The sequence below is a fragment of the Quercus lobata genome, chromosome 3, assembly GCF_001633185.2.
Source record: "Quercus lobata isolate SW786 chromosome 3, ValleyOak3.0 Primary Assembly, whole genome shotgun sequence".
In the NCBI taxonomy this organism is placed as follows: Eukaryota; Viridiplantae; Streptophyta; class Magnoliopsida; order Fagales; family Fagaceae; genus Quercus; species Quercus lobata.
In genome coordinates this window covers 50,504,665-50,521,691 of record NC_044906.1, presented here as the reverse complement: position 1 = coordinate 50,521,691, position 17,027 = coordinate 50,504,665, and the positions used below count along the sequence as shown (strand labels likewise).

Genomic DNA, 17,027 nt, shown 5'->3' with positions numbered 1-17,027 from the left:
TGTATTAGGTTATGAGAGTATCGAGAATTTCAATTAAAAATACTAACCTCTAAGCACGCATATTGTGCATGCTCAAAGACTCTTCTATTTTTATTTATTTATTTTTTCCTGAAGATCAAAATTTTCTTATATACAAATTCAGGGTTGATTCATTATCTAATCACCATAATTCCTAGGAGTGATGAGATTTATACGATTGTGAATGAAATAAAATTTTCATGCTACATATCATCACTCCCTTAGGAATTATGGTGACCAGATAATGCATCAACCCTGAATTTGTATATAAGAAAGTTTTGTTTTATATAAAGAAAAGAAAAATTAGAAGAGCCTCTAAGCACGTGCAAAGCACATGCTTAGAGGCTAGTTTTTTTTTATAAAAGAGTCGGGTAAAAGCAGGGAGGAATTCATGCACGTGCATACAGTTTGTACGTTTTCATAAGAGAGAGAGAGTCGTTAATGCAAGAAAATTGACTGCAGAATTATACATTTACTGAGGGAGGATTATGAGATATATCTACAGACAATGGGCAAGGAGAAGCATCTCAGCGTGGACTTTTAACAACCATCAGGAGCTTCACTAGCCTTCACAAATCGACCCTTCACTCGCTTCCTGGTATCAGCTCTTGCTTTTCTTGACTCGTACCTTATGTGCTTATCATATCTATCCATGTAATAGTTCAAATGTTCAGAAAATGTTTTATTTGAGAAAATAGTAGCGAAAGAAGATGGAGAAGAAAACAACCAAATGAATGCATACCTTCGGGTTTTCTTCTTCTCCTTGTAACGCTGCATGGCATTGCCTCTGTTCTGTGCCAACAGCTCCATGTCAGCCTTGGTTGTAGCTGCTGTTTGCACAGAATCAACTCTCACAAGAAACGGTTGCTCCACATAGTGGATGTCTTTGGAGCCACTGGAACCTCTTGCTTTACCAAATGCTGAAACTGATTCTGACCTTCCTACAGGTAGGTTGTTGCTTTCAGATGTTGCCGGCCCCTGGCTTGCTGTTGGGTTATTTGAGTTGTTCTGCATATCCAAGTAAGACTTGTAAATACTCTATGAAGGCCCCTTGTCTTAGTACAGCAACATTTCAAACAGGAATATGAAGTAGACAGTGCAGTAATATATCTGGAGGTTGATGCAATTTAATTAAGCTATACCAATCAATCTACCAAATCATGTTCTTCCCACAAACCTTAATGTCTGAAAAATGTGGGAAATATGACAATAATAAACCACATAAATAGTCTACCAACAAGATACCTTTTGTTAATTTATTACTCTCAATCAATTTGTTCATACGCAAAAATAGCATTTCTTCACACAAAACATGGAAATGATACGAGCCATTCAATACAATGATTGATCCGCCACCTCCTCCATTTTCCTTTTGAAACTGGATTATATTCCTTCATTCCACATACACTGGATTGAATCACGGAATGTAAACAAAATAAGATGAAAGATTATCACATGCACTTCTCTTGAATGAAAGGTGTGATTGTCAGATTGATTAAAGATGAAATGAGAGCAAGGGCTAGAGTGTGCAAGATCATCAATTCTATACTAAACATGTCCTGTGTGGTCAATGGGGTATAATTTTGTCAATTTTTATGTAAATGTAAAAGAGTGCTTTGTTTAGAGGTGCCAAATAAGTTGTATGATCTGTTTTGTTGATTTGAATAGGATTGTAGTTTGCAGCTGAATGCTGCCTGCTATTCTGATTGTACTTCTATCTTCTATCTGTTTTTCTTATCCTTGGAAATGAAATTACTCATTCATCCAAAAAAAAGTGACTGAACAAATCAGCCTAGAACACCTCACTCCCCCCCCCAACCCAAAAAAAAAAATCCCCCTAAAACAGATTCATTATAATTTAAATATTAACGCCATCAGAATGACTTACATTAAATGCCATGTCATCATGTGTAACAGGGCAATTCATTGGGTACATATCTCCCAACATTTTTGCATTAGCCAAAGAGGATTCTTTCAAGAGTTCACCAATATTTTTTATCATAAAGCCTGCCTCATTTCCACCATAGGCAACTTCCAGTGTACCAGATTCTTCATGACCTCTCAACCGTCCTAGATTAAAATCCCATATCTACAAGAGAACAGCAAGTTAGGGTAAAATCATTTTGGGCACACAACTGGTGTTTTCATACCATCATAATTAAACAATTAGTAACTCAAAACAAATAAATAGGAAGCATCAAGAATACATATATGACCTTGGGGGAAACCAAAGAAAGCTTTAAGTTTCAATAACAATTTGAAGACTAACCAACAAAAGTTCTGAATTCCCAAAAAGCAAAAAACAAAAAGCTCTAGCAAATATAAGCAACAAAGCAATTACAGGTACTTCAACCATGAGAGACAATTTGGTTCACCATGATGAATGCTTTTTCCCCAGTTACATAATCATGGTCAATTTCATTGAGAATATCTAATTTTGCACAAATATAAAGGTTTACATAGCACATCATCATTTAAAATCTAATTCCATTTAATAAAGAATGAGAACTGATTTTAATTAACTACACCTTTAGATTTGTAAAATACTAAGAGCTTGTTTTGTAACGTTATTCTAGAAACGTTGTTTGTGATTTTTGAAAATACGTGTACGTGTGAGCGAAAAATTGTGTGATAATACGTATAATGTTGTTTAAAAACTGAAAATTGTTGCTCAAAATCTCATACCAAACGGCACCTAAATTTTTAGTCCATACCCAGATTCAAATTGTTATCGTGAGTGTCCAAAGCTCCTCGAGCACCTGACTATTCCCTGTCCCACACATATGATCACATGAAGGAATCTCTTCCCCCATGGATCTCATGAGGTCTTGGGAAGTGGGAACCACTAGACCACCCCTTTGAAGTTTCAAAATCGGCACTCAAAGGGCATACTTGTCCTGAAGTTTCAGGTAACGTTTTAAAGAAAATTTCATTAGCAAAAACCTCAGAAGCTAAAGTCTTCAAAAGTCAACCATGGCCACAAGTCTAGCATATTCCTTATGTTTTAGCAAGAATCACAATAACCAATCAAATAAATAAACAATTTTTTTTTCATATATATATATATATATATATATAAATAGATTCGAAACATTACCTGAGTACTCTGAGCATTGTGATCACAATCCCACAGCATATCCCGATTCACAGTGCGATGATCGGTTTCCTTCAAATCCACGTGCGACGTCGTTGGCATCGTAAGCAAAGTCGTAAACGGCACTGTTTGATGTTGCTGCTGCTGCACCGATTGTTGAACTTGAACAACACCACCACTATTAGCGGAACCCACAACTCCATGATCATCATCGCCGCCGTCAACTCCTCCGTTATCGCCACCACCACAAGGTAAATCCCTCTTGAAAAGCTCCACCAGCTGCTTATAAATCACGTGCCTCTGCTTCCCGCAGCTCTTCGAAGCGGTTACGATCCCCCCGCAATTCCCGCCGAGAAGCGCGCCGCCGCTGCTGCTGTTGTTGGGAACAATCAAGTCCTGATAACACAATCCCGCGCTCGATTTGCTGTTGTTGTTATAGTCGTTGTTGAACATCCACGCCGACGAAGGCACGAACAAATCTTGACCGCCGCCGCCGCACCAGTCCTGGATGGACGGCGCGGATTGATTCGCCTTCTTATCATCGAGATCTAAGCCCCAAAGGGAAGCGAGGTCGAGAGCTGAGGGGCAGCCAGAGAAGCCTTCGATTGGGCTCCGATCGTGCGAGGCCGACACAGAGCAACTACCGTGAGCGTCCAAATCACACTCCTGGCAAAGCACGAGGTTATCCGTGGAGCACCGAACCGAAACCGGTTCGGAGCTACAGTTATCGCAGATCTGTGACCGGAGATGCTTCCGCGAAAGAAGATTCGCCGAGTGAACGTGCTGGTCACAGAACAAGCAGAGCTTGGCCGAGTCGGCTCTACAGTAGAGAACCGCGATTTGCTCACTGCAGAAATCGCAGGGCACGGTCTCTCCGATTCGTCGCGATCCAGGGCTCACCATTTTTCTCTCTCTCTCTCTCTCTCTCTCTCCGGTTGTTGAAAGAAAGAAACCCTAAAAATACAAAATGAGCTTGAAGCTATAAGCTAAAAGCTAAAGATAGCTATAGAAATGAAATGACAAGGTACTGTGGCTGTGGGGATGGATGGAGTGTCTTTTTAGTAATTTTGGTATTGTAAGTAGAGACTAGAGAGAGAGATGTGTACAGGGACAGTTATCAGCTTTTGGAGAGGAACATGGGATCGGTATTTTGGGAAAGATGGATCCCATTTCGGAAAATATCTTTTACCTTTTTGTTGACCTGGCATGCTATCAAATCTCTTTTTTGATACACGCTACCAAATCTTTAATTGGAGTAATATTCGCTCTTCGCTAGTATTATATACTCCACTGTCATTATCGTATTCAGTATGATCCGGAACTGGTAAGAATCAACGACGCACTGCTTATTTGTTAAAAACTCCTCCCAAATGTAGTAATAAGATATCTACTTGTTTTTATTATCAAAAAAAGATATCTACTTGTTTTATTTTAAGACCAAAGTGATTAGTATATCTACTTGTCATTATCGTATTCAGTATAATCCGGAACTGGTAAGAATCAACGACGCACTGCTTATTTGTTAAAAACTCCCCCCAAATGAAGTAATAAGATATCTACTTATTTTTATTATCAAAAAAAGATATCTACTTGTTTTATTTTAAGACCAAAGTGATTAGTATATCTACTTGTTTTACTTAGCAACTACGGCAGCTCAGGCAAACTTTCCATCTATTTTGTATAAAAAAATACTATTTTTTCTGTTTTACAAATTCATTTTTATAAAATATCCACGTCAGTCTATCTATTTTACACATCTATTCAATTAGATATTCATTATTTTATAATTTTTTATTATTTCCTCACTCACTATTCCTCTCTCTCACAAACCCAACATTACCAAAAAATACTAAAATATTAGATGCACGAGCTATAGTAACTGTGCATATATGCACGGTTACTGTAACACATATGCATTTATGCATAATTTTACACCTACTGAAGTGGATTTTTTTTGCTCAAAATGTGTAAAATTGACAACTTTTTGTATTTTGCAAAATTATGCACAATCTTATGCGATTACTCTGCCACAATATTTTCATAATAGATCTTATTTTATAAACTATTATTAGTTTTAGGGTCTGTTTGAAATCTGCTTATTTTGTTGAAACTCAAATCTTTTTGCTGAAAGTACTGTTGATAAAGGTAAAAATTAGTTGAAATAGTACAATAAGACTCATGAATAGTACCAAAAAGTGCAATAAACCCATAAATAGTAATAAAAATAAGTTAAATAATAAAATAAATTGACAAAAATAAGTATTACCAAACACAAACTTAATTTAAATTTATTATTAAAATTATTTTTTATATACCAATAACAACTTAATTAACACTTAAAATTTGTTTAAAAATACTGTTAAAACCGCGTTTCTCAAAATTTGTTTAAAAATACAGTGAAAACAAGGTTCCTCTAAAAATTTACACCAAGTTCAGTGGGTCAGCGACTCAGCGAGAAGGCACAGTCGCTTTTATTATGACCTACAGTACGTTTTTGAACAATTAATGATGGAGTTCATAGTGTCTTTAATATGAAGGGAACTTTTTGCTCATTTGTTAGTACAGGCAAGTGGCAACAGCTAGGTCTTTAAGAATGAACTGGACTCTGATCCAAAAAACAAAGAATGATCTGGATTTTTTAATATCACGCCTCAATTGGCATAAGAGCATCCACAGTGTAAATGTCCTATGTCATATGTTGGTAGTATTTAGCATTTAAATTCTAAAACTCCTCAACAGTTAGAACATTCACAACAGTGAAGCTAAAAATTTAACTTTTTAGTTTCACCTAAAGTTACTTTATCTATTTTACTTGCACATATACTACAACAGTGAATCTATTTTAATTTTCAACACAATAAAATAATATATCCCCTATAATAAAATAATATATCCTACTACCCAAAAAACATCCATAGCACCAACTACAACCACCTCAACTATCAGCCACAACCACCACCACCACCACCAGTCCACAGCAGGAAAAAAAAAAAAAAAAAAAAAAAACCACCAACCGAAATCTCCAATCTTTTTCCTCAACCCAGACTAAACAAAATCACCAATCACAAACAAAATAAAAAATCACCAATCACAGAGCTGGGCTTCAATGAGGAGGATAGTGTCAGCGTGGGTCTGATCGGCGGAAAATCAAAGCAATGGTCTAATCAACATTGGGTGAGCGTTGAGATGGAGGACTGGGTGGAGGCGTGGGTCTGATCGGCGAAAGAGAAGCGGGTCTGAGGCGGATGGGTTTGATCGATAGAAGAGAAGTGGGTCTGAGGCAGATGGGTCTGATCGGCGGAAAACCAAAGCAATGGTCTGATCAGCGTTGGGTGAGCGTTGAGATGGAGGACTGGGCGGAGGCGTGGGTCGAAGATGTGAATTGGCGGCTTGGGCTTGGGTTGGCTTGGGCTGATGACGTTGAGGCCGATGGAGGCGTGGGTCGGAGGCATTGAGACAGAGAGGTGAGAGTGACTGAGAGAGAGAGAACCACTCTTTATCTCTTTCTCAAGTCTATTTTCTTAGTTCCTTTGATCTCCACAAATTTTTTTCCTCACTTCATCACTGTCTTTCTTTTCAAAAAGGTATGTTTCTTATACCAGAAATAAAGATGAGATTTTGAGGAATTGGGATTGTGAGGAATTGGGGTACGTCTGGGCAAGTTGTTATCTTTTTTTTTTTCATTATTATTATTATTATTATTATTATATTTCATTTTATTAGTTCATTTGGTTCTAAAATAAAATGTTGTAGAGAAATCATTACCACCAATGTGATTGTGTTTATATTTATATACATGTTGATTTGGTTTAGTGTATTCATTTCTTTCATTTTCAAGAGCTCGGTCTATACACCTTTAAATAGTATGATGAAATTTATATAAAAAATAATGCCATGAGTAAAATGTGTAAAACCCCCCCTCCCAAAAAAATAAACCTCATCGTATACACGAAAATGCGTGTGATAAGTAAGTATTTTATTTACCAAGTTATGGGCCTTGAAGTTGGTCAAATTTGTTGACCAAGTCAAACCAACCGACGTCGACAGCCACAAACTTTTTAAAAAGCTTCAAATAAAACGAAGTTGTGCGACTTTGATAGAAATAATGTTGATATATAAAGGACACGCTTTTTTTTTTTTTTTTTTTAGAAACTGGAATCAATTTATTCATCAAAGAGAAATACGACAAGAATCAGAGTACAAAGCATCTCTGGCCGGAGGTGAAAAGACACGCTTGTTTAAATAACCATATCTTCTTCTTTTTTTTTTGGGTAAATATTTAAATAACCATATCATCATATTATAGAATTTTTTATTTGTGATGTCACCAATGACCATAAATTGATATATGATTTAAATTCAGGCTTTTTTATTCTAAAAAGAAATAGAATGACTTTAGAAATATAAGATTTAATTTGAAACTTTGAAATTAAATTTTAAATACATTTTTGGTATGTTTGGTAGACTGTAATAGATACTGTAATATAATAGTTATTCATATGATTTAGTTATTCAGTAATTTGGTTATATTTTTATTACAAGGAATAGTTATTCCTTGTGAATAGCTATTTTTTAAAATGCAGAATAACTATTCATCTCTGAAAGGGATGTAATAGTTATTCCTTAGTAGATGTATTTAATTTCTAAAATTAATATATTTCTAAATAAACAAAATTTTCATATGCACATAACAATTATAAAAATTTTAGAACATAAAAAATAATTAATCCCTCTTTCAAATTTAAAAATTATTATTTTTTAGAAAAAATAATTATATGAGTAAGATATTTTCTAAAATATATCTTAAATTTGTTTTAAAATACTTTCATTCCATTGTCGTTCTATTTTTGCATTGTCTCCAAACAATTTAATAATTATAAGTACTACATTACAACGTCTTGTATTTATTGTAATATATATTCATATTCTTATGTAATTATTATTACAGTTTACCAAACATGCACTTAAACTAAGAGAGTTTTTTTTTTTTTTAAGAGAGTTTCAATCTATTGCGTCTGCTCTTTATGATAACTCTTTATCATCAGAGTAAAACACCAATCAATTTTTAGTGTAGACAAAGATTGAATCTCAGATCTCCTATTAAATTGTCAGAAACTTTATCAGTTGAGTTATATGAAACTCACTACTATAAAAGAGTTAAAATACTCCTATAATTTGTTCTATAATTTAAAATGAAGCACTACTTATTCATATTCTTTACTATCATTACATAAGATTATGGGGTCAAACTCTATTAGTGGAAATTAAGTCCCAAAAAAAAAAAATTCTATCAGTGGAAATACTTTCCTATAACATGTTTGACTTCATGTGTATTAAAAAATAAAAAGGCATTTTCCCTAAACATTTTATCACATTGTTCCTCACGTTTCATGGAAACAGCCTAGACTTTCAAAGCAACATTGGGTCCAAATCTAAAACTTTTCGGAATTGAAAGGCGAAAGCCCCAAGAAAGCGAATTTTTACCGTACATCTCAAACTGAACAACGGTCCATATATAAAACGTATACCAGGGGAAAATAGTACAGGCTTTAAAATAGTATGAACAAATTAAATTAAAACCTATTCTTACTGAAGTTCACAATTATCCGTAGAAAGAGAAACTTTGTAGCGTTTGGTACATATATTAAAAAATATATGTTTTGTTATTTAAAAATATATATGAAAATATGTGTGAATAAAAAAATGTATAAAAATGTATATAATTTATTTAAAAACTAAAAATATATTTTTGAATTGTCATTCCTAATGGAGCATACTTCAAGTATAGATTTTCATATTGTTGTCAAAATTTCAATCGTAGTGACACTTTTTTTTTTTAATTTTCCCTCTCAGGAGATTTTAAAGACTGTGATTGTGATTAAGGCAAAAAAAAAAAAAAAAAAAGTGTGATATTAATTATGATATTGACAAGGTCAAGGCCCGAAGATAATTAAGAGCGAAGGGGGAGTGGGGACCACGAGAAAAATATAAATCACGTGCAGAGCATTGAGAGTTGAGCTACTCCACCTTTTCAGTATTAATGACGGTCGGGAATTTGCGGCTCTCTAGGTCAGTCTACGTCATGCATGACGTCTTCACTCTTCACCAACTTTATCTGTATTGGGGACTTTTGGATAAGGAATACCGCACCGTCCTATATATTTTCTTTTTCTTTTTTGTTTCTTTTCTTTTTTCTGAATAATTATTATTTTTTCTTTCTTTTTAAGAATTTTTTTATAAGAAAATGAAAAATGGCTAACTTTTTAAATATATTTTTTATCTTTTGATTTTTTATAAGAAGTTTTTCTAGGATTATTAATGTATACCTAGAGGGTATATATTAATCAAACTCATTATAGTGTGTATATATATATATATATATAACCGAAATCTCTGAAATTTTCACAATTTTTCATGACACTACTCATTCATTTTTTTTTTAGATTTTTTTTTAATGTTTTATATCTTATATATTTATTATTTTTCTTTAACATGTAATTATCTTATCAAATGTTACAATAGTTTAGTTTAAGTAAAACTCTATTAGATATATGTTTCAAGAACTTGAAAATTCTACTTCAACTAAAATTCTATAATAAAAATTTCAACAAATATAAACCCTTGCCAGGGTTGAACCCTCATACTTACTCAAATTTTCACAAAGAAAACACACACAGCAAATTGAAGATTTGCAAATAGACCACTTTGTAATGTTGTATCCATATAGTTGCTCAGAGTAAATGTAGAGGTAAGGACATATTGTCATCTTTCATGCTTTAACTCTCTATATTTACTACTTTATAATATTGTTATTATTGTGACTTGTGAGTGAGTTTATTAGTATAAAAAAATCTATAAGTGAAAATTGTAATTGTAAAAATTTGTTTTTACAATTAAAACTTTAGATTTAATCGTAATTTTGATTTAATTATTAACAATTTCATCAATCAAACTTTCTCTAATGTTGGTATAATTTGTATTACTATGTATGTTATATATAGAACCCTCATATGATCTTGGAAAAACCACTCTATAAAAAAAATTGTCATCAATAACAAGAAGAAGAGCTTATTCTTGACCATCAAAATCACAAATTTCCTGTCATCAATAATCAATTTTATATTAATGTTGTGATATAGTCCATAGGTATTTAAAAAAAGGAGAAGTATAGTCCATATGAGAATGGTTTAGATGTTTCCTACTTGATTTTGGAATCTCAAATTGATTAGTAGAATAATATGGAGTGAGGAGGTGCATTATTCATATTAAAAAGTGGCAATTCACATTGATAAGAAACAAAATAAGGGCATGTAATAACCTCTATACATATGGTGTTGTGTAGCGTTGGTACATATGAGAGTTAGATGACAAAGTTTTGTCTTTTTTATTTATTTAAAATATGAATTCTACTTTTTTGATACCTATACAATATTTATAGGAAACTATTCAAATTCTACTACAATTTATTTGTTCATATCCTATCAATTTTTTATTTTTTTTTGGATAAATAATAAAACAAAAGCAGCCCACCATTATGGTCTTTTATTTTTATTTTTAATTTAAAATATGCATCCTACTTGGTTGATACCTATACAATACCTATGAGAAACTATTTTAAATTATAAAATAATTTTTCTATTAACTTTTAATTTATAGTTTTTTCATACAGGACTTTCTATTTATTTATTTTTTCCTTAAAATTTATGTGATTTTAAATTTATCTATCTCATGCATCGCATAGGTTAGCGACTAGTTTTATATAATTTGAAACTAGATACAAAATACCAACATGTTTTTTTGGCCTAGTAGAAAGGGGCTTTGGCTTACAAGAGTTTGCTATTGAGAGCATCTTAGGTAGTGGCAGAGTTAGAAAATTTTGTTTGTGAGGCCAAGGCTAATATATCATAATAATTTGCAAAAAAGAAAAAAAATGCTAAATACTACATATTTATTTTCATGCAATAGTTTAATTGAATTAACATAGAAATATCTATAATAGTACTAGATTTTTGTTAAAAACTTTTAATCATTGTAATTCTCATATGTACACAAAATACTAACGTGATTTAATGACTATTTGAGCATCTTAAGGTTATTTTGTCCCCTAAGTTTCTCATATTCCCTTTTTTTTTTCTAAATTAATTACAAGTTATTACAAAGGTAGACTACATATAAAATGAGACATTACTATAATAGAAGTTAATAATATCAAATCACTATAAGCAAAAGCAACCATTAAATAAATAAATTTTAAATACAATTAAATTAGAGTATTATAATGATTTGTTAATTGTGTTAATAAATTAGAGGAAAATAAAATCATAAACCATAAGATAAAATAAATATGAAAAAAAAAAAAAAGTAGATAAAGGAGTTTGTTTTGGGTGGAGGTGATGAGCATGATAGCCAAAACTCAACCAAGTCTTAAACACTTGTTGGCAATGGAGACTATCGAGTATCATGAGGGTCACCAAATAGCCCATAGCCCATAACTTGACCAAAATCTCGATGACCCATCAGGCTAATGGGTGGCTCGGTCTGTTGTTATTGAGATCTATGGGTAGCCCACTAATCCAATGGGTCAAGCCACAAGCTAATTTTTATGCCCATGGGCACCCAATGGGCTAGCCTAGTAGCCCAACCCATTGGCCCAACCTGTTGCCCAACCCAATAACTCAGAATTCATAACAAAAATATATAGGAGGTGTATAAATGATTAATCTTGAGACATTATATAGGAATTTCTTAAGAGAACTCCTCCAAGTGCCAACCACTAAGATACTTAAAGTGATTATGCTAAACTTAATTTACTAAATATATATTTTTCTAGTAGTCTAGCAACTTTGAACTAACCATTTGACATTTTTTTTTATTTAAGGAAAAAAAAAACCATTTAAAGCCTTAATAAAAAAAATTAAATAAGTTTTCACCAACAAAACAAAGTATTAAATAGATTTTACTCTAAAAAAATTTCTGATGATTAAATTCTTTGATTCTTTCCTTAAAAAAAAAAAAAAAAAACTGATTATTCCCTAATAAAAAATTAATTCTTTCTTTATAAAAATAATAAAATAATATACTAATACAACCTTATGTGTAGCCCATTAGGCCCAACCCAATAGCCTAGCCCGCTAAAGACAAAATGGGTCTTGCCCATGGGTAGGGTCATGGGTTGAGATTTTCTCTTTCGGCCCAGCCTGTTAACTAGTTAATAGCCCATTATACCCAGCCCATTGTGCCCTTGGGCCAAGTAAAAATGGGTCGGGCTAACCCGACTTGGCCTATTGACGACCCTTTGATTCATCACGATTGAAGAGTACGGTAGAAAAATTTGTTGTGGATAAATTTTTAAATTGACTGGTATGACACTCATGGAAAATGGGAATGGAAAAGCAAAAGCTTCTAAAGTAAGCCCAATTAATGGCTTGATAGGTTCGAGTCACTGTAGCTCCACCCTTGGTTTTAGGTTTGAGTCACCTAGGAACAGTTAGGAACTATCATAGTAACGCTTAGGTAGGAAAGTCACACTACTCACCCACTTTTTAAACATTTTTCCTTTATAAAAGAAAAAAGCTAGATATAGAACGAATTTGTTAAAAAAATTGAAGTGACAATGGAATTTGACATTTTTTTCCTTTTACCAAAAAAAAAAAAAAAAAACTAGATATAGATCAAGTTTTTATTTATTTATTTATTATTTATAATATTGAGGTGACAATGTGATTTGGCATTATGAAAATTGAACTTGTTGTCGTGTCACTGCCCATCATTGCCCTATCCTACAACTTGATGCTACTTAACAATCTCTCCTCAATTTAAAACATATATATACTCTTTAATTAATTTATTGGTGTCTCATTTATTTTCTTTTTAATATTTATTTTTTGTCATATATAAGTCATTAATATTAGGAGCATTTAAAACATAGGTTTATGAAAAATATATAAGTAAATCTCTTTAGCAATTTTTTTTTTCAAGAATGAAATCATATGCATTTATAATAAGAATTAAGGATACCAGAATACAATGATATATTTAGCTTGGCTTGCCTTGAAAAAATATTTCTAGCTCCACCACTACTCTCATTGTGTTTGGTTGAGAGCATAGTTAGTAAAATACGGTATGTGTTTAATACGATAAATATATGGACAAGCATGATTCGGCATATTTTTAAAAAATACATTTCAAAAGTTTGGCATAAAAATACGAAAACGGTGATAAAACGGTACATAAATAGTTCAAGTATATTACATTTCTTTTTCAAAAATTCATAACAAAAAATATGGAAACATTTTTCATATATATTTTTATAGATAAAAATAATAATCTTTATATGATAACCTTTATCTTAAAAGTCACATGCGATTTAATCCTTAGACTATCCTAAACAAAAGTTTGTTGAATGATATTAGAGATATTATAAATTTTATTATATAAGTTTTACCAACTTATGCATCATAAATGAGAGAAAATAATTCAAATACTTAATACTTAATTTGTAATTATTATCTTGTTGAAATGAAATGACAATGAGTGAATTTTTAATAATAAAATTTGTAATAATTTAAAATTTTTAGGGAAAAATGCCAGGAGACCCCCTGAACTTTGGGATAGTGACCATTTCACTCCCTAAACTTTTATTTTAGCCAATTTGCCCCCTAAACTTTCCACATGTAGCAAATAAAGGCATCTATTATTCTACCATTAATATACTAATAAAATAATCACACGACACATATATGAACTCTAAAAACCAAATTCAATCGTGAAACCCAATGGAAAGAAGAGAAACCTAGGAGAAAGGGACGATTTGGTGTTAAACTTCTTTATGCCACCATTATCGCCGACATCCATCAAGTTCGAGGCTAATAATCAAAGCAATGTGTTGAGTTTGTTCACCAAGAAGGATTTGTTCACACAACCTTATGACCTAATTACCATATATTGTTTTCTTCATGCCCTCTGTAAAGTTCATAGTGGTGTCCTGTAATTGGTGAAAATGGTTAATGAGTTTTATTAGTTGAAGTTTCGATGATCTTTTCAACGTAGTTGGTATGTGGCTAGTCAATAGTAGTGTATGGTTTTGCTTTTCTAGTAGGATTTGTTCGAACATAGATATTTGAGAATGAAAGAGGAATCTTCGATGGGCCATGTGCTTTTGCAATTAATGCCTGCTAGAATTAAATTGTTGTATTCGACTGAGTTTCCATTGTAGTTTCATGGTCTGGTTTAATTTTCGAGGTTGGGCTTTATGTGAGTTTGTTTGTTTCATTCAAGATAATGGAAATTAGTTACAAATGAGAAATTGAAGGTAAGAACAGTTTATAATTTGGGTTTGTTTTTGGAGTAGTAGGAAGAACTTATAATCAAGGTTTTATGGGATTGTATTTGGTTTTTTTTTTTTTTAAGTTCACATGCTTGCCATGTGACTATTTCGTTAGTATATTAATGGCAGAATAATATGTACATCTATTTGGCAGATGTGCGAAGATTAGGAAGTAAATTGGCTAAAATAAAAGTTTAAGAGATCTCTTGGCATTTTTCCCAAATTTTTATATGAACTAACAATGATTATTTTACAAATCATAAACTTATAGCAACAAACAAAATTTCGATTTTTCTTTTGGCAGCTTTAGTTTTTATTTTTTTTATTTTTTTGGATTTACAATTTTTATAAGATGAATACTAAAAAGTAAATATGACATTTGGCAGCTTATATTTTTATAACTAGACAAGGTTTTTTTTTTTTTTTTTTTTTTTTTTTTTTTTTTTTTTTTTTTTTTTTTTTTTTGAGAATAAAATTACTAGACACGTTGAGTTTGATAAGAAGACCTTTCATTTATTCTTTAATATTATATGTGTTTTAATGTTTGATACTTTTGAGGCCAATAGCCAATAGGTGTGTTATATCAAATTATATCTTTTAAGACGCCGTATTTTTTTTTTTTTTTTCTTTTTTATGAACCGAAAACTTTATTTGAGAGGAAGAAAAAAACTACAACACCCTATTGGACTCTCCCAAAATAATAGAAGAGAAATAGTCTGGGCCAAAACCACAGCCAAAAGAGTCAAAATAATTACAAGATAAACACCATTTAGCTAAGATGTGGGCTGCTTGATTACATAGCCTACCCACAAAATAGAAACATTACTAGAGAGAGATAGTAAGGTCCTCAAATCAGAACAAAGAGACTTGATTCTCCAAGGAGGGGGCATAACCATATTCGAAAGAAGCTGGACAACAACTTGAGAATCAGACTCCACAAGGTCAGATTCGCCACCCAGAGCAGGGGCTAAGGAAATCGCCCATCTAACTGCTTCTGCTTCAGCTTGGAGAGGGAGGGTGGTGTTCACTTTCATGGAGCTAGCAAACACCAACTCCCCTTTCCAGTCTCTCACAACAACAGCGATGGCAGAGATGCGAGGACCTACTACTGCGTCTACATTTATTTTTATGTCCAGCCTTGAGGGAGGAATCCAAACTTGAGGAGGGGCTGAAACCATATGTCTTGAGGTGGAGGCTCTTGATTTTTTATGTTCAGTGAAGAGGCTAGAAATCCTGGACGCAACTCCATCAAAATTAAGCACAGTGTTTTCAAAGAGGGATTGATTTCTCAGCTTCCAAATAACATCACAAAGGATGGCACCAAACAGCAAAAATCTTCTCTTAGACTAGGATTCAGATTGTCCACAAAAGGAGGAGAAATGAGGAAACAAATAAAATCTGAAGTGGACTCAAACACAATGGCTTCCATCCTTAAACCTTACTGACTTTGAAACCAAATAGCTTTAGCAATAGTACAAATAATAAAGAGGTGAAGGGATGACTCATCTATCGAACTGCACAACGAACAACATCTATCTATGTTTCCATTAAATTTACTGATTACCTCTTTAGAAGGCTGCACGTTGGCAGCAATTCTCCATAAAAGCATCTTAAGGTGATCATGCAACTTGGTTTTCCATATTTGACCCCTAATAGCATCAATGTTTGAGGGGGGCGAGGCTGCCTTGCACAGCCAATAAGCAAACTTGGTTGAAAAAGTTCCTAAGTTTGTTATCGTCCAAGACCAACTATCATTAGTTTGGTTAATTGGGATGGGGATTTTTAGAATAAGATCAACCACTGGCTCTTCGAAGAAATAGTTCAGTTTGGGTATATCCCATTTATTGTGATATGAGGAAAAGAGTTGAGACACATCTAAGGCTAGGTTTGGATTAGCATCAACCTTAGGGGGAGGGATGAAGCCTGGGAGATCGGGGATCCAAGGATCAGACCATATTCGAATAGAGTCCCCACTGCCCAATATAATGCATGCTGCCTTAGAGATGAGGTGCTTAATGCCTAACAAGCTTTTCCAAAATGGGGAAGCATGACTAGAATAGGAATGAGTCAGCCAGTTATTATGAATCTTGTATTTCGCCTTCAACACATTAACATAGAGACAATCTTTTCTTGTTAAAATCCACCAACCAAATTTGGAGAGGAGAGCTTGGTTGAAGTCCCAGAGATTCCTAAAACCTAAGTCGCCCTCCTTTTGGGGCCAACAAAGAGATGACCAAGACATTGGTGTCTAGTAAGAACCCAACTTAGATTTACGATTCCACCAAAATCTACGAATTGACGCATCAAGTTGATCACAAAGACCTTTAGGGAGCTAGATGGCAAACATAGCGTAGGCTGGGATGGCTTGGGCCACCGATTTGATAAGAGTTGCTCTACCAGACCAAGACAAATTTTTGCTTTTCCATCCACTAAGCTTGCTATCCAATTTTTCTTTAATGTATCAGAAATCTTGATTCCTGCTCCTAGAGAGAAAGAGAGGAACACCAAGGTAGGTGGTGTTATGGGACAGAATATTAATGCACCAACTACATCTCACTTGATTGATAAATTGAGGGCTCACCCCTTTAG

The 17,027-nt window shown here is 33.1% G+C and overlaps 1 protein-coding gene across 1 annotated transcript; it reads right to left on the bottom strand.

Annotated features, from left to right (window-relative positions):
* Positions 1-384: 384 nt before the first annotated feature.
* On the bottom strand, positions 385-4,336 carry LOC115982113 (zinc finger protein CONSTANS-LIKE 15-like). Its single transcript, XM_031104632.1, has 4 exons — positions 3,116-4,336; positions 1,907-2,107; positions 761-1,026; positions 385-664 (listed from the first exon to the last, which is right to left on the bottom strand). Exons 1-4 carry the CDS (start codon positions 4,013-4,015, stop codon positions 559-561), a joined length of 1,473 nt encoding a protein of 490 aa, XP_030960492.1. The 5' UTR covers positions 4,016-4,336; the 3' UTR covers positions 385-558.
* Between the last annotated feature and the right edge of the window lie 12,691 nt (positions 4,337-17,027).